General features: G+C 42.7%; 1 protein-coding gene across 1 annotated transcript in view; it reads left to right on the top strand.

Annotated features, from left to right (window-relative positions):
- Positions 1-19,107, top strand: part of ARHGEF4 (Rho guanine nucleotide exchange factor 4) — a 117,403-nt gene that overhangs the window by 65,333 nt on the left and 32,963 nt on the right. The window contains exon 4 of the mRNA XM_062498959.1: positions 6,767-6,906. Within this exon, the coding sequence (XP_062354943.1) occupies positions 6,767-6,906 (140 nt within the window). The remainder of the gene's footprint in view (positions 1-6,766; positions 6,907-19,107) is intronic.

Below are 19,107 nucleotides of genomic sequence, written 5' to 3'. Positions count from 1 at the left end.
TAGCTGTGGTGGGAGCAAGGCCAGTGAATTAATTAATTACTGTTTGTGTGCAGTACAACAGAAGGACTTTTCAACAAAAGAGCAGGCTTTGGATGAAGAAAGTATATTTATGTGTTTTTTCTCTCTCTGTTTTTCCCATTATGTCCACTCTTCCTCAAAGCCAGTTAAGTCACCCCCCCTTTCCCAGCTGTGGCATCACCTGAGGAGCCAGGAGGGGCTGGGAGCAGCTCTGTGCCCTGGGTGTGCCAGGGCAAAGTGGGACAAGCTGCAAGTGCATAGCAAGTGGTGACGTGGGAGTCAGAGCTGCAGAGCCATTCATAATCCACGTCTCTCTTCCCCATAATTATCTCTGCTGCCCGAGAGAGCTGAGAACTCCCTTAAGCCTCCCTGCAAGTCATTTAGATTCTAATTGGGATTTAAAAACTCTTGAAACCTGAGTGGGTGGCTCAGTGCATTATTGCTGATGAATGGTACCCTGGGTGATGTGCCCAGCAGACCCACAGAGGATCTGTGCTTGGTTTTCCAGTGAAGAGCTGGCCTTTTTGTATTCAAGCACAGATTTGCTCTTTACCTCAGCTAATTAGGAACTGGCTTCATTTACAAAAGAAATTCTGTTTATGGCACTATACCAAAGTGTTAATTCAATTTTGTTATGTTGAATCCTTTCCGTTCTTAATGTTTCTTTACAATGGAGGGGAGGAAGCCTGCTTTCTCCACATAAATATTTTCTGTCTTTCCTTCCCAATCTGTGGTTTCTCCTTCAAAGACTGGCTTAACATGGTTTCATTACCTACTCAGAAATGTCATCACAAGGACCTCAGCTCTCTAGGCTTGGTTTTGAAGGATGATATTCCTGGTGATTTTCTGTTTTGTTTTGGTGCTTTGTTTTGTTTCATTTTTTTCTCCTCATGAAGCTCCTCCTAACTGGTCCTTGCTCCCCTGTTGCTAATTCCCCGCCTGACTTCCCTGTTCCTGTTAAACTGGCCCACAGCCGTAGGCAGGATGATGGGAGAGGGTCCATCAGCACAGTAAGAGCTGGAGAATTGCACTGCTGGGGCAGGAGTGGGATGACATCAGTCTGATGGATCTCACTGTGGCAGCTGCAGAGGGACCTCCTGGACCAAGCATCTGATAAATGAAGCACATAATTGAGAGCAGGACTGATGGAGCTGCAGCACTGTTTTGAAGGAGACAGGGGTTTAGCAATCCCAAATGGCTGAAGAGGAGGGTTGGGGGGCTCTTCTCGCCTGGGCACTGTAGTCTGGGTTTGGTTCCCAACCCTGTGCATGCCATTCACTTTTTTATCATCTTAAATCTCTTGAAAGTGCTTCCTCCAGCAGCTGCACTGCGCTTTGCTGTGGGCTGCACACAACCACAGCAATCTCTGCTCAGTGAGGCAGAGGGGATGATGTTGTTAGCTCTGAATTAATTTGCTCTGTGAGTGTAAATCAGCCTCCTACTGTTGTTTTGGTGAATTATTTTAAATGTAAATGGTACAGAGACAAACGAAATGGGTGGATGTGGAAAAAGCACACTTGAAAGAGAGAATTCAAATACAGAAAACTTGTTCCCTTTGTCAATATAATGTGCTTTTAATAAACTATGGATGATCTTGGCTTTCTAAGCTGTTGGTAATCATCACAGATTCCTGTCCCAGCCTTACCCCTAAAAGCTGTGGACTGTAAGTCAAGTAAAAACAGATAACCAACATTTTGGGAAAATGCCTCTAGCCCATTTTCCTTGTCGTGGGTCATTGTTCAGGCTTGTGACCCAGACACACGTCTGGAGCTCCTTGCCACTGGGGAGCTGCTGGGACTTATTCCAGCTGAGACATAAACCTCTGTGAATTTGAGAGAGCTCTGTTAAGAGGCTGTGCTGAATTTGGGGCTGTAGTATCCAGCTCCTCTGAGGAAACTATTCTAGACATTTACTCTGTGAGAATAACTTTCCAGTGAGAGGGCGGGATTATATTACTTTTTTTTTTTCCTAATGGTAGTAAATGTATGGGGTTTTTTTGGCATTATTTTGGTTTGGGTTTTTGTTTGAGCTTCTTATTTGTTTGATTGTTCAACAGCAACTTGTGTTCACTAATCCCTGGCACTTGGAATGAGGCAGGTCCATCCTTTAAGAGAGAAGCAGAGCACAGATGTGTGGAACTGCTTGACCTGTACTAGGTGACATTAGTCTTAACTCTGGACTACAGTTATTGTTTGAGATCTCCAGAAGATCATCTAATTCCAACTTCACCTTCCCACCAGTGTGATGAACAACACAAAACCTTTTCTCTATGTTTTCCCCTCTCTGCCATCTCTGTTGGTGGTGAAGACTGAGGCTGCCCCAGGGCAGCCTGGCTGGTTTGTTCTCCAGCGTCATCTGGGCTTGGTTGTGAAAATCCCACCATGCAGGCAGCTGACTTCCAATTATCCCAATTCACCTCTAAACAGGATGCAGTTGCACTGGCAGGGTGGCAATGAATTGTTCAGCTGTGGCTTGTCTCTCCCTCTGGGCACAGGATGCTCTTCTCTGTGAAGCCACAGAACTGGCCACAGCTCCAGAGGCTTTCTGGTGACGTGGAGAGCTCTGGACCTGTGCACAGGTATCTCTTAGAGTTGCTTGGCATCACCTTTCAGCAAGGTAGAGGCACAAGCCAGAGCCAGGCCAGGACCCTTCCCACTACTGCCTGCTCACACCTGCATTCCAAACTCTGTAGGGAGGTGTAAGCAGGGTGAGCCCTTCCCTGGACCATCTTGATCAGTCTTCACTTGATTTGCACAGAACCCTTCCCTTTTGTCAGTGAATGCAGCCCAAGTGCTGCCTGCTCAGGCACACAGACCACCCGTGCCGATCACTGTTTCCACTGACATGTTCTGTATGACCTTCAAAGCTTCACATCCTGCAGATAATTCTTCATGGAGTCAGGGTTTTTGATACTTTATCTGTAGTATCACACATCCAGTTTGTGTGGTGTTCTTTTGTGAGCTGCTCTTGCTAGAATTATCCATCTGCTTTTGTACTGTAATGACATAAATCCCAAGCTTGGGCTAGGACTAACAGCAGCATGAAACAGTTTTAGTTCTTGTACGTATTGGCTGTAGTACTAAATGTTGGTGACTCCCCCTCCCTCTGTTCCCGTGTATGGGATTTGTTGCCATATTTAGTGAAATTTCTCAGGACAGAGGTATAAAATGTGAAGAAATCTGCTTGAGTTAATTGATGCTTGGCTTTACTTTTTGACAGAACATTGTTCTTTGGCGTGGCCTGACTGCCAGGGAGGGGCAGGTCAGGTCAGGTCAGTGTTTCAGAGGAGCCAGGCATCACTGTGCCACTGAATTTCAGTGTTAGACAGACATGAGCACTCGGAGGTGGCAGAAATAAAGATCTGAATTAGCCACTGTGCAGTTTAAGAGCAGCCTGTCCAGCCAGTGCTGTGCTGTTGGGGAGGCTGATAGGCTGTTCCAGCAATCTCTGCTAACTTGTCTTCTAAGATTTTTGTATAGTGCTTGCTTCTTTTCTACTTGACCTAGTTTATGCTTTGCACAATAAGTCAGTTCCTACACTAAAAAGCCTTAGTTCTCCTACTTCCTTGATGGTTTTCTAGTGCATTGGGTCACCATTCCAGACTACTATTTTATTTATTTGCGGTCATGTCTTTCATCTAACCTGCTTCAGAGCAAATTCTTATTTTTCATTAATTTAATTCTTCCCTTCAGCCTTAGTTCAGGAAAACGTGTAATGGCTATCTTGGGCCATTTCCCCTCAAGGATTGAGAACTTTCTCATGCTTATGAAGTGAAATTTTGGTGCAATATGTCTATGAGGACGTTTTAAGTTTTTTTTTAAGGAAATCTAATCCCAAATGCAGCAGCAGGTCTTGAGACAGCAGAGAATTGATGAGCTTGGTAAGATCAGAGAGGAAAAACAGATCTCTAGTAAAAGCAAGCACAGCTTTCAAGGCACTTAGCAGAGGTATAGAGCATTTTAAGTAACACAGATAAATACCTCCCTGGAGCTTTTGCTTTTTCATCTAAGCACAGATCAGAGAACAAATAGGAAAATGTGGAGGCAAAAAACAAAAGCTTTAATGATGCCAATGAACATTTTTCAAGCTGAAGGTTACTTTTAGCAGTGAAAATAGGAGAAGACACGTAAGTGAAAAGCACTGAAGCCATGTGTAAAATAAGGGAAAAGAATGAGATCAGAGGGCAGCAGAAGAGTTTTGAATTAAGTGACTGCTGACTTGCTTCTTATAAATGATTTATTTTTATTTGTTCTTGAAAAACATTTCTCATTTGTTTATACCACACTGAAAGCTGTTCATTACTATCAGTCAAAGGCTTTTCAGACAGTGTATGAGCAAAAAGCGATACCTTTAATGGCCTAAGTTTAGTTTTAAAAGTTCCAACCACGGTAACTCTGTGTGAAATTATCATATCAGTGGTATTCCAGCTGGTTTTGAGTTTTATATTAATAGACTGGGTCTTAACCCCAGAATTGCTTTATATGCAATCTATACTGCTGCACATATTCAGCGCAGAATTTCCATATAATGAACGATGTGAGGTGTCAGAGCAAAGCTAGGGGAATGCTTGGGTTTTTTTGTGAAATATCACTTAAAGTTGAATGGTTGGGTAGTTCCATACTTCCACAGAAAATTCTGCTTTAATCATAAGCTCATATGCACCTCTGTGTCCTCAATTGCCATCAGTGCCAAGTGGAGCTCCAGCTTCAGACAATCTTTGCTGTGTTGTGCCTATTTATTGAATTCAAAGCATAAACAAGCAAGTAGTTAGTTTAAAAATAGCTCATACTTGTCATTTTGATGTCAGGTCACTGCATTGAACTGATAGCTGCTACACTGAATTTATGCCTCACTGTTAATAGAAGTGATCAGGTGGTGCAGCCTTAACAAACCTTCCCATGAACTCAAAGTGTTGATGAGGACAAGCTCTGCAGATCTGGCTGTAGCTTCTGTCAGAACTTTGTTCAGTGTATTGTGGTGCAGCTTTGGTTTCAGGTAATGAAATCTAATGAACCATAGGGTGCTCTTTTTGACCCAATGGCACAATTAGGTGCATAAAGTGATAAGAAGATTTCCCTTGCATTGTGAAGAGAAATGAGGGCTCAAGACGAGGTTCATGAGTCACTAGCTATTAAAGCTCTACGAGGTCAAGCTCAAAAGATTTTTTCACCTGTTCTGCAAAAATTTGGAGGGTAACATCATGTAACTTGCACAGCCAAGACTGTTGCCAGAAGTGTTGATAGTAATGTCTGTGTTTCCATTCAGTTCTACTCCTGTAGCTGTGTCAAGTCCCCTGAACTAAAATTCCTATTTTTGTCAGCTGTTTTCTGCATCATGTCTGTGTAGGTACTTGCATAGAAATCTTTGTGAAGCCCACTGCTTTGTCATGGAAACTGCTGCCCAAGCAGTTGCTAATCCAGGTGAATATGTCAGCAAGTGTTTTCTTTAATCACTGTCATTTTTCACAGATTTGAGAGCAGAAAGTTCATGTTCAATAACCAGTAGAGGGATGGGATCAATGACACTACCTACATGCCACTGAAGGGCATTTGCTTATACCTCAAGGAGACTTTAGGCAAAAGATTCTGCCCATGAAGAGACACTTTCTTCTGTGCATGGAGTAAAAATGCCACATTTTTATTTCTCTCAGGCTTGAGACTTCAGTGTTTGTTGTAGCTGCAGGCTGTGAACCCTCCATTATCTGTAGTTTGTTTGGAGCTGTGCTGAGCAGAATGGATACCACCTTTCCTGTGGTAATAATGCATAATTCTGGAGCAAGCACCCTTTTAGATTTCAAAAAGGATTCTCAAATAAGTGTGTGGACAAAGAGGAAAGTGAATGTTTTTCCCAAAGGCTGAGACTTCTTTTTGATAGGATTTGGTAAATTCTAATCCTCAAGGTATGAAGTGGCAGACACGAGCTGCTATTACCTAGTCCAGTTTCCTGTCAACACAGCAAGGTCCTAATAAAACCATGTTTGTGTCATCATTGCCCTGCACAATTTTTCAGATCTTGTTTTCCTATTCTTGTTTGATCTTTTCTTTGCAACGTGCAGCAGTTGGCTAACTTTTTAAAATCGTATTCTCCAGTCTAGACAAAGACACAATCCTTTATGGGGGTAAAACACAAGTGGAGGAAAATTCTCTGAAACATAGGCATGCGTGAGGGTGGAATTCTGCCCCAAAATTTCCTCTGTAGTTTCCCTGTCTTTTTTCCCTTTATGCTGCATTACAGTGCCCCTGGCCCCAGTGAGCTCCTATCCTGGCTCAGTGCTGCTGAGCTCCTGGAGGACTGCCCGTGTCAATTGTTGTTTTATTTCCCCTCCTTCCTCCTGTTCCTACTCAAAGACAAAGTACTGTTTACTGTCTTTTGCAATTGGACACCCCCAGAAAGCATCCCTTAAATACTGAATAGCACCAGTGTGAGGAGGGAACCCGGCTCACAGATGGTATAAGGGTTTAGGATCGTGGAGTCCCTGGGTTTGATCAGGACAGGAGAGTTACAGGGGGACGTGCACGGTTCCAAAAGACCCACCCTTAGCTTAGCAACAGGCTGCAACCCCTTAATTCTTTCTCTTGAAAAGATGGAATTGCATTTTAGACACCAGTGGTCCAGGTCACCTCAGAGTAACGTGGAGAGGCTCCATATGCAGTTTTCCATATTCCCCTGGTTCTGCCCACGCCTCTGGGCTCCCTCCAGCCTTCACAAGAGCGTGCTCTGTGCCAATCTGTGCGTTTTGCCGTTGCAGTGATCACCGACGGAGCTCTGGACAAGACAGCCCTGACGGACGATGTGGGGAGCGAGGAGGATCTGTACGAGGAATTCCGCAGCTCCAACCACCGCTACGGCCACCCCGGGGGCGGCGGCGAGCAGCTGGCCATCAACGAGGTACTGCTCCCCACCTCGCACGGCCTGGGGAGCTGCTGCACCCCAAAAACCTGCGGGCTTGAGCTTTCTGTGCTTTCTGGCACCGACCCCCTGGAGAACACTGCTTTTGACTTGAGGCCTTGGAGAAGGCTTCCAGATTTGAGTGATGGAGTTGAAATCGCAGGTGTGGAGTTAAATAGAAGTGGGTGATTTCACATGGTGTAAGGTTTGGAATTTGGGGCTTTTACCATATAGTAATAGGTATGGGACAAGGTGGAGGATTTTGGATGTTGTCTCTTTCAGTGTTTGTAGGAGCGTCGGTGGGGTAGGACGGTCGGGACGGACGGAGACAGGAGATTTTTGAAGTTAAGTTTTGGAACTTGTGGTTTATTGCAAAGGGCGTGGGTGAAAGGGCCCCGCTTGGAGCTGCCAGCTGCAGCTTGGAGCAGGCCTGTAAGAGCAAGAGAGCAAGAGGAAGAAGAAGACTGAGGGAGTAAGAGTAAAGAGCTAAGAAAATAAAAGCAATAGTAAAAGGAAGGGCAAGAGAAAGAGGTTTCCGTAACCATACTATAATTTCTTTTCTGTGTTGAATATTATAATTTTTACTAACCAATCTATTACACAATACAACTCCTATAGCATTTACATACAGCTTAAAAGAATTATTGCATTACCATACTGTGTTACACTTTAAACCCTAAAAAATACTTTTTGGACTTTTTCTATTAAGCTAGTAGGGTCTTCTTTGACCCTTGGACCTGTCTGCAAGCAGAGGGAATTGTTTAATCAAGAAGGGATTACTTTCAGTTGGCTGTACTGTTGTTTTTTAATTGTTCAGTAACTAAGGTTTGGTATTTCAAAGATGGCTTTTATTTTAATCTCGCTTATAGTTTCCATATTCTCAAAATCTTTTGCCAGGCCATCATATTTGTAATGTTTTCCTGATTCATCTTCCTCAACACTATCCATCTTCCTTCTTCATTATTTCAGGTAGTGGTTTCTGGTTAGACAGTGCTGCACTGAGGGTCATGGGAATTTAGTTATTGGGTTAAAAGTATAAATAATATAGGTGCTAACTCTCTGTTGGACCATTTAGCTTTAAGAGACCTTGTAGCAGCTGGATCTCTCTCCATTTTGCTCACTTTTAGCTGGTAGCTAGAAGTTTTGCTGAACTCTCTGTACTTTTTGATAAGATTTAATAAACAACCAAGCCTAAACACAAGAAAATTCATTTCCTTCGTGTATTTTTTAATCCTGGCTCTGGGAGAAGACAGAAGAGACCAAGACAAACCACTAATTAAGTGGTGCAAAACTCCCACCACTGTTTCAGAGAAGGATGCTGTGGCTCTGGTTAACCACAGCCAAGCTGGTAATGGCACAGTGGATGGGATTTTAAATGTAATTTACTGTGGGCACCATTTACAGCCAGGTGACAACAGGGTGCTGTCCCTGAGGCAATGCAGAGCCACAGTGCCCAAGCAGGTGACTCTCCTCTTGAGTGTTTTTGATTGAGAAGTTTAAAAACATTAATTATTGAAAGTGGTTAGCTTTTTTCTTCTGCCTTCACTGAGAGTTAGGATTGAATGCTTAAGAGACATTTTTTTTTTTTGTTTGGACTTTGTTGTTTATTAACTCTTATTCAAAGTACAGAGAGATTTCCAACACTTCTAGCTGTTAAGCCAGAAGTGAGAAAACTGAGGTGAATTTAGCTAGTTACAAGGTCTTTTAAAGCTCAACTATTTAATTAAGAGCTAACATCTATATTATTTATACTTTTGACCCAATAACCTAATACTTGTGACCTGCACTGCAGGATTTTTTATCTAACTGAAAACTACTACTTGAAATCATGAAGAAGAAGGAACAAGAAGGAAGAAGAGCCACTGCCTAAGAACCTCCATCTTGTCCCATACCTATTACTGTATTCTAAAAACCCCAAATTCCAAACCCTTCACCATGTGAAATCACACCCTTCCATTTAACCACACACCTGTGATTTTAACTCCATCACTCAAATCTGGAAGCCTTCTCCAAGGCCTCAAGGTAAAAGCAGTGTTCTCCAGGGGGTCGGTGCCAGAAAGCACAGAAGGTTTAAAACTCTCAGGCTTCAGTTAATGAACTTGTTAAAAACATTAATGAACAAGTTGAGACTTGGAGTGTGTTGTACTGATGTCATAACGGAGATGTCGAAAATATCTCTGGTCTTCCTGTTTCTTTATTCATAGGTAAGAAGGGTACAAAGTTTAATACAGGTTTGGTCTTCATTGTTTCTTCCTGTTCCCCAATATAATCACACTAGGGATGTGAAAGACCTGTCTTTTTAGTCACTGTTTCTATCTATTTTCTTCTATAGTGCTGATTAATCTGATATCAGAAGTTTTAAAAGCTACTACTTGGTTTAAGCAATGCAGTGAGCACCATACTAACAGACCTAAGATGATAGTAACAGATCTAAGATGTTGTTCCTGTAAAAGTACTTTTTTTTTTTTTATCTTGTACATTAGAACTGGCATCCTGCTACACACAGAATGCTGTTTCTGTGAGGTGAACTTGGAAGAGTGGAGCATGTTCACCACATGAGTGATCTTTTGAACTCCTACACCTTCCTTCTCTCTTTCCTCTACTCTGTTACATATACATGACCTTCCCAAGATGAGAAGTCAGGGAAAAAAAAGAAGTATGATATTTTCTTGTGGCTAAGCCATAGCTGAAACTGCGTGGCTCTCTGTGTGTGTATTTGATACACCCAGTGATGGTGCTTCTGGGGTGAGTGAGGATAGCACGGTGAGGATAACAGCTTTTCTTCAAGAACAACAGCAAATGCTCTTCCAGCAGTTCTCCCACTGCTCAGAATCCCCACCTACAGCCCTGGGTGCCTGGGCTAAGGAAGGGAGTTGCTTTATTTTCTTCCCCTGTTGCTTACATCCAGCGGTTATCAAACCATGGTCAGAGCTTTTTAATTTAAACTCAGTGGTCTTGGGCTGTTGCCACTGGCAAGAAAACATGAGCAGAGCACCAGAAAATCTTGAGTTGTGTTCTTCCACATTTACCTGGTGTGTTTATGAGAGTCCCAGGCACCACAGGAGTCATTCCCAAAGCATGCACCCAGTCTGGGAGGAGGATTCTTCTTCCCTCCCAGTCAGTTGCTTCCATCAAACAGAATATCATCTGTATATTTTTCCTTTTTTCCCCTTTTTTCCCCTTTTTCCTTTTTTTTCCTTTCCCCCTTTTTTTTTATTTCCCCCCTTTTCCCTTTTTTCCTTTTTTTTTCCTTTTTCCTTTTTTTTCCTTTTTCCTTTTTTCCCATTTCCCCTTTCCCCTCCCCTCCAGAAGTCTTTAAAATCAGGAAAAATAGAAACTTGCCAGCAGATCTCACCCTTGTGCATGTGGTGTTTTTTTCTTTCATTATTCATTATTATTGAGAACAATTGCATTTCTTTCATTTCTTAAAAGTACATTTTATTAGTGTAAAATCCCATCACTTGTAATCAGGAAAGCAAATGGATGTGTCCAAAGCAGGTGTAATTTGTATAATCTATGAAGCGTATGTGTGGTTTTTTTCGCCAGTTGACTTGAAAGAAAAATGATTATTTTTGGCTTGTTCCCTAGAATCTTGCCTGTTCAGGAGCCAACAAAACTGTAAGAACAAACAGTTCATTATTTACTTTGTTGACTGGTTCCTAGGGGTAATTAATCCATCACTCAGTTCCAGTGAGCCTTAGCAAGGCGCTGCCTACACAATTGCTTCCCAGAACAAGAGATTACAGAAAAATACAAAATCTCTGCAGTGAAACACTAAATCTGTGAGATGGGAATTCCACCACAACAGATGTCTTAAGTGTTGAAATTGAAATATCTCAAATAGCTGGTAGATGGACAGGCTTATCTTCCCTGCTGGATCAAAACGTGGCTGTTGATTCATCCTGAGTATTTTCCATAGTTCTAGGAGTGATGTAGGGTGAAGATTTCAGTGTTCACTCATTCAGTCACATTTTGTGAGTAGTCTCAGCTTTGTTTTATTGTATTCCAAGTTGCACTTTATTGGTTGTGGATAAGGAAACTATGGTAACCGCTTTATTCTTAGCATTCTTGGAAGAAACAACTTTCAAATAAACAAAGAAGGCTGAAATACATTTTTAAGGTAATTGGCAGACCAAGTGTTGCTTTAAGGCACAAAACACCCAACCACTGAGTTTGAGTTCATTTTGGATCAAGAGAAAACAATTATGAAATAAAAAAAACCTTTCATAAAACTAGAATAATTTATTGGCAAGAACACTAGAGGGATAAAAGAAAGTTGAGAAGGTTGTATAGAGCCCACCTAAGAAGATCAGCATGAGCTTGTGTAAGAGCCAAGAAAAATCAATCAAAAAGTAATAATAAGTGTTTGAGATGAGAAAAGAGGTAGGAGAAGTAATTTTCTTGGGGCGTATGTTTGAGATTCTTTCAGATGCTTTCTCAACGCTCAGGAAAAGAGATTTTTGTGTTTAGATTGTACTTGGTTGAGTTTACTTTGTGTTTGCTCCAGATAAAGACCCTGTCCTTATGTTTTATTGTGTCCGGGAGTATCACTGGGTGAAAATATAGCAAGAGAAAAATCTGTACTGCAAATATATTGTGATTCTGTCCTTCCAGTTCTCCACAGATGTTATGTAGCTTCATTAAATGTGTTCCCTGCTGTCTGAAGTGGAGAACACGCAGGGTGAGGTGTATAAAAAACCTGCCTGCCCTGCTCTGGAGTGACCATGGCGATGAGAAGCTGTCTTGTTTTCCCCACTAAGTAATTGGCTTGGGTGAGGAAGCTTTGCTTGGTGATATCTGAGGTGTCCTGAGGGTTTGTTGCCCTGCTGTGTGTGGGAACAGCCCCTGTGGCTCTGTGCTTTGCAGGAAATGCAATTGCAGTTTAGCACAGCCCTCCATGAACAGCACCCTGCCCATCTTGTGAAAGCAAAGACTCCCAATTTTTTCCTTATCTTTTATGACTCTGTGCCTGATAAGTTTGGAATTTGGTATGTGAGGTCTCATTCCTGAGGAAAGGCACAGTTCATTGGCTTCAGCGGGCCAGGATTTTATCTAAGACACGTAACCACAGCTGCCTTGTGTTTTAATGTGACAGTACCATAGTGTCTTACAGATGTTTGAGCTAACCCGTGGTTGTGGACCAGATGCAATTAAGCTAATTGGTTCCAACACATATGTTTCTGATTTTAAAAAGTAGTTAATCCAGAAGGATGTTCAAAGTGACACAAACAGTGCATCTGCCACGTACCCAGCCAGCAGACACTGTAGCAGGACTCTCTCCATCTTACTGAGTCTCTAAAACATTACTCTGGTGCTAAGCTCTTTGATCTTCTGCTGGGCTCACCCAGCGCTTCTCCCAGACCAGTCAATTTTAAACAAGACAGACTTATGAACTGTTGGGGTTTTTTAAAGAAAAAAAAACCCAACAAAACAAAACAGCAAAACCAAATCAAATCCCCAAACTCATAAAATGTTAATATAGATGAAATCAGAACAACTGATTTTAATTTTGTTAAACATGAATAATATCCTTCATAGCCTTTTCCACTTCATTTATCTTCATTCTAATTAATAGAAATCTCTTGTGTACTATATGGGGGCAAATTTCATAAGACAGAAACATTTTAAAATAGTGCCACAAAACTTTGCCATTCCTTTTCGTTAAAAGAGTGCAGAATAGATTGCAAAATCTGTGGTCACAATGGATTTCCAGACAGAAAACAGAATTAGAAGTATAGATAATAAGGAAATAATATATAACATTCTTGTGTAATCTGGGAGAAGAGATTATCACTTTTGTATCTTAATGTGAGTATATTACTAAAGCAAACAGAAACCAGTTGACAAACACCTGCCAGCACCCTTTGAGTCATTTTTGGTTTTGTTTGTTTTTTTCCCTCCTGAAGGGCCTAAATCCTGCTTTTGTGTCCCACGTATTCCTGCAGCCAAGGTTGACAGCTCTGCTCCAGAAGCAGCAGATATGATTTATTTGCAGAATATGGTATAAAGCTCAGTGCTTCCAAGGACAATAAATAATGTTCCCCTGTGGACATAAATCTTTACTGGATCCTGCTTTTTGGTCCCAAGTGCTTGTGTAACTTCATGTAGGGCTTAAATGTGAGTGTTCAGAGTATGGAGTTGGAATTGTAACATCTTTTACTGCCTGGTGGATTTAGTTTTTAGAGTTTTCTGGTCTGCACACTTTTAAGGTTGTTTCAGAAGGCTTTTAAGGTTGTTTCAGAGGACTTTTTGCAATGGATTTAAAGCAAATCAGTATATTCAAATGCTGTATGGCAGTTACGTCTCAGCAGACATCAGGATCAGTAGCTAAGTGGTCCCAGGGGTTTCCAGAGCCATATTTCTGCCTTCTACCATGGGCAGCTGGGGCTGCTCTGAGCCATTTTCTCACATCCTGCAGCACTGGGCATCCCCTGAACAAGGGATCCTCCCTCAGCAGGCTGGAGATGCAGAGAATGTGCTGGAAGCCAGTGTAGCTCACTCAGCACTGAGGAGAGGCTGTCCTGTGAGGGAATTCGGGGTTTTTTGGAGAGATGGGGGAAATGGGACATGCTTTCCCACCTGCAGTCATGCAGTGAGTCCTTATCCATCCAAATGCTTGTTCTCAGCCATGGGAGATGGGGGCAGGCAGCTCCCTTACCATGGGTGTGTACCATACACTCCACCAGGAGTTCCACCCACATAGAAGCATTTCTATAAAATGTATTTTCTTTTGCTGGACCATGCTTTCTCTAAACACACCAATTAGTCTGATACTCATTAGAACCAAGTAAAGAACTTCCAGGGTCAGCTTGGTTTTTGGAGTACGAATAATGGGGAGCTGTTAGAGTTGTATCTCCCAACCCAAAACTCTGTGGTGTGACAGTGCTGCAGGTGCATTTGGGGATGAGCAGGTTATGGGTTCAGTCTCTTAGGGAATCTAACTCCACCTTCCAGGAGCCAAGCTGCAGCAGCAGAACAGGAGCGGCAGCCTTCGGCTTTCACCTCTTTGTGGGCACAGGTGTGCCCCCAGGTGCACACAGACATGTTTGAAGAGGGGAAGGTGCTGCCCAAACTTTCATTCCTGGCTGTAGAGCAGAGTTAAATATGTCACTCAAAGGAGATAACTGCAGACAGCATGATGGCTTTGGATCTCTTACATCAGCCCTGCCAGCTGTTATATTGTAAGACTAACAGCTTCCGTTCATGCTTGTTGATGATCTCTTGTGAGTGTTAGGGGACTCAATAAAATGTCTGGTTTTTGTTGGCATTAAATATGTTCCCAGTTCCTGGGGCGTGAAGAGGGGCTTGGCTCCACAAACAGTGCCCCCTTTGAAGAAAAAATGATCCAAGAATGTTTTAACTCCTGAAGTTACTTGTGCCAAATCACCTCAGAGAGTGCCTGTGTTTTATCCGGTGTGTCCATGGGTTCCCAGAACTGTCTGATGCTCCCCGCTGCCTAAAGACAACATGATGTGTTTACAAGAGGTCTCTTTATCCTTATGTTAAATGCTTTGGCATCCCATTAGAAGGGCTCCTTTAACCTGCATTGTGTCCTGCAGGGATAAGGGCTGTGTTGCAGAAGGTCTTGGCTTCCTGCCTGCCACTTTTAGCTCATGAGGGCCATTTACCACAGCACCACTGAGATCTTTAAATCCTCCCATGGGGCAAGGCAGGCTCTAACCCCTCGAGGTCCTCATGGTTCTCCCTGCTGAGGGCTCTCACCTGCACCTGCTCAGGGTCTGTGCAATGAAGCCAAGGAAACGTGCAGGTGAAAGGGAGCAATTTCACCATCCATGTATAAAGTGGAAACCTTTCAAACCTGCAGTCTCTCTGATACAAAGAAGGAATTTGCCCTGTCCTCAGGAGCTCCTTGTTTGGCTTTCAGGGATCCTTGGTTTGGTACCTAACTCTACAGTGCTGCTTTATGGGGGGAAGAGCATTCAAAACTGCAATATTTGCAGCCCTACAAAGATTTTAGTTCAGAAGTGTAATAAACTGCTGTTACCACTGCCTGAAACAGGAGCCTGATGGTGTGCCAAGACAAGTCTGTTTTGCAGAGCCTTGCTGTTACAATTTGCTCTGCCAATGTCATTATTTTAAAAATAGGTTTGGGGATGTCCATGCCCCAATTTACCAGTTCAAGAAACACCTGGGATGGATAACGGCGCAATAACAAAGAGGATATTGGAGGACAAAGATCTACTGAGAGAAGGGGATAAGGAAGGAATGTGAGAGAGTAGGAATGCTGGGTAGTGTAGAGGTTGTTGCAGAGGTTATTCCAGGCTTAAGTGTTTGCACAGAGATAGAGATAGAGAAGTGAATATCTCTCATTTTATACCATACTTGTGTCTCAGGTTCCTCTCAGCATGGTTTTGATATCAGAACAGTTCTTGGATTTGTTGTCCTCTCCAAACCCTGATTTGGAGCAGCTTTTCTCTACAAAGAATTTTCCTAATTCTCTGAAGACAGTTGATCCCAGTGGTGGAAAAATGAAATCCCTCTCGGCTCTTTTGACCCTTCAAAGAGCCCTGTTAATCCCTCAAGAGATCTTGCCCATCGTGTAGGGGACCAAGGCCCCTTGTACTACACTTAGTAAGATGGGGGCTGAGTTAGCAAAACTTTTGGCCAGGGTTAAACAGAGTGAAGGCACTGGCATATTCCTTCCAGTTTTATATTCTCACTCTGCTGAAAGCAGAAAGATCAACAATAACCAAGCTGCTCAAGTGCCAGCACTGCTCCTCCTGAGGCTCGTGGGAAGGCTCCCCCTCCCTCTGGGCCATTTGGGGCCAGCCCTCCTCAGTGCCCTGGGACAGCCACTGTTCAGTCAGGTCACTCAACCTCTCCTTGCAGCAAAATGAGGAAATGTTGCTGCATTGGCCCCATTGCTCCCATCGGGAACGCTCCATGGGCAGGGAGCAGAGCAGCCTTTGTCCCCAGCAGTGGGGCTGCCCCACACACCTCCTGTGCCACGAGCATGTCAGGCTGTCCCCAGGGCCTCCGGGGACACTGAGCTCAGCTTCTTCCTTCAAGTTTTCAATGATGGGGAACAGTGACCTAGAAAGTTGTTGTGGGGGCTATTTTTTTCAGTTCTCCCTCTAGCTGATGTTATCTGTGATCTTCAGAGAGGATCCTGTTTCTGGCTGTTCCACTGACTCGCTGCTGGCAAGTCTTCATGTCAACAGGTTTTATGGAATGAAAGCAAGGTGTGTGACCTATCCAATATAGACTGAGTGTCCTGGTTTTTTCACATTCCTCTGTCCCTAGTGGATGCTTTGCTAGTAAAGCAGAGTGGCATCTTGTTCATTTACTACTGGGGCTTGAGAACCCATACTCACCTTCCTGATTATCTTAACAACCACTTACCAAGTTTGCTTCTGAGCAGTATCTTAGATTCTTATTAATTTTTAGGGCAGCTTTTGGGGAACAACACATCAAGGTTTGCTCTTCAGGGTGTATTGTTCTGCTGCATTTTTTCAGCCTTCTGGCTAAAACAGGTATTGGGGAAAATGTCACTTCAGAAGGCTGCTTGACCAATTACAATTTCTGCCCTGCTTTTTTGTTGTGTAGAACATAGGAATGCCTAGCCTGATTCTTATACACAGCTTATGTATGTCTTTTATCCTCTTATGGCTTTTCTCATTCTCGTGGAACTTGTTTTCATCCATGGAGCTTATTCTTCTCTCCAGCCCTCCTGTGGCTCCTTTAGCTCCATCAGAAGGCAATGAAGGAGGACTCCCAAATTAATATTACTACAAACCAGCCTGGAAGAACTTTAGGGGCCTGTCATTTGTAGGCAGTTTTTCTGTTTTCTGCACCACTAGACTGGTATATTCTGTAAGGGGTGAGGATGCTGAACAGTAAGAGAAGGGTCAGAACACTGCTCTGCAGCTAAACAAATGCATTGTTTCAAAGGTGACAGGTAAAGAAATGCTGTACTTGTAATTTTACAATGCATGGGCTCAACAGAATGTCTGAGACAGCCCAAAACTACATTGCTTTCTTGTAAACACCTGTACAGTCAGAAAGAAGGGGGACTAGTAGCCTAGAAACAACCAGAAAAATAAAGTTTGGTCCTGTTCCCCCTCCCCTCTCCAGCCATCTCTTGTAAAAACTCTTACAGGGATTAGCAGTTAATGTTTTTTGCCTTTGTTTGTAGACATCTTCCTCTACTCCATGTTCCCATATTCATCTTGTCACTCACGTTGTACTGTTATTCATCCCCTTTTCATCCTCTTTTTATCTGTTTCACTGGCTTCATTGCAGCTTCCTCTGACCTCTCCTGCTTCAGGTCCCCCAACTCTACCTGTGCCTGTTTCCTCTCTTCTTTCCTTCCCTTTTCTAGGAGTATTTCTTCGCTGTTTTCCCCTTATTTCTCTGTTCCAGCCCACATAGTGCCCAAATGACCATTCCTTGTTATTCTTTGTTATCCGTGGCTGTCAGATTTTCAGCTCAAAAGCAGGATAACACAAAACCAAAAAAAAAAAAAAAGCATTCAAATAATTTCAGGAGCCCAAACATCTCCTCTCTCAGTCACCAAGGATGTCATTGCCAGCATGTCTCTTCCTCAACCCTGTACAAGAGTGGTCATTTTCTACTCTCACCTCTCTCTAGATATTGCATTCAGGCTCTTAATCTTGCTGGTCTCCAAGATGCAGCATTTCCTTTCTTTCCATCTGTCATACTACAAACCCCATTCAGCCTGTATTTATTTCAGAGCAGCATTATTACAATACCCTTTGTTCTGCCTGTGTCCAATTTGTACTGACAATATCTACCTTCCTAGGCCACTGCATGCACTGTGCTAGCCTGTATTTGCTTCTCCCTGCTTGTTCCTTGCTCTACCACATCTATCCTGACATGCTTAGTTTTGTTTCCCAGGCCATTGCTGCCTGTATCCCTCTCCTACCATCTCAAAATCCCAAAGACGTGCCCAGCTCCAGCCCAGCACACCCTGGAGCTCTCCTCAGCTCCCAGGGTGTGTGGGACATGTTGTGTCAGCACGTGGCTGATGGCACCAACACCTTCCTTTGGCACTGGAACTCCAGGCCATGCTGGTGATTCCCAGATGCTTTAAACATAAGAACAGTTGCTGTTGCTACTCTTGAAAATAAAACTTGCTTTAGGACAATTTGGAAGATTTTCTAGATTCAGTAGAGTTTGAAAGCAAAAGACTGGTTGCTAAGCAGATTGCCTCTTTTTCTTTTCTTTTCTTTTCTTTTCTTTTCTTTTCTTTTCTTTTCTTTTCTTTTCTTTTCTTTTCTTTTCTTTTCTTTTCTTTTCTTTTCTTTTCTTTTCTTTTCTTTTCTTTTCTTTTCTTTTCTTTTCTTTTCTTTTCTTTTCTTTTCTTTTCTTTTCTTTTCCTTTCTTTTCCTTTTCCTTTTCCTTTTCCTTTTTCTTTTCTTTTTAATTAATTATAGTCAAGGGTGCCAGTCTGGCTGCTTTTCTTGAAGTCTCCCAGCAGGGCCATGCCTTAATCTATGGACTCCATAAGGAAATGGTCAGGCCCATTTTCTTTCCATTGAGAGTTATCTCAGGAGTCTTGGTACTCGAGCACAAGAACAGCTTGTAAAGTTTTGGCAGCACTGCATGAGTAATGTGCCCAGGGAAGTACTGGCTGTAAAAGCTGAGTGGGCTTAAACCATGCAGTACGAGCTAGAGAAAGATGGAGTGGGAGTAACTGTGCTCTAGTAACACAGCGTAACACACTGTTAAAATTCAAAGCAAACTCTGACAGACTGTTTTCCATTTTAGAAGTACATGATCATATGCGGCTGAAAAAGCTATGCTTGTTCTGATGTCTTCTGGCTGGCTCAATAGGAGTGCTGTCCTTTTGGGAGATGTTGTCTGTAGTGTTACTGAGTGTTAACTCAATGCATAGCAGGGTTGGTAGTTGCTTCGTTTGGCTTCTGGGAAAAGTGTAAATGTGGGATAATTGGCAGTTAAGGAAATTTGGTTTCCATGGAATGATTTGAAGGTACAAATGCTTGCCCCCTCACAATTTCATTGTCAGCCTTTTCAGCTGCTGAGCTGTCATCCACTCAGACTGGATTCTTTTTTAAAAGATTAATTTGAAACAGTTCATCACACCAGTGTTACAGGCAGATGTGTTTTTATCAGCCAATTTAAAAAATAAAAATAAACAGAAACTTCTTCCCTAAGAAGTTCTTCAACTGCTCTGTATAATGGAAAGGGCAGTAATAA

Source organism: Cinclus cinclus, chromosome 10 (genome assembly GCF_963662255.1).
Source record: "Cinclus cinclus chromosome 10, bCinCin1.1, whole genome shotgun sequence".
NCBI lineage: Eukaryota > Metazoa > Chordata > Aves > Passeriformes > Cinclidae > Cinclus > Cinclus cinclus.
Note: the sequence above shows the minus strand (reverse complement) of the source record. Positions and strands in the feature narration are given on the sequence as shown.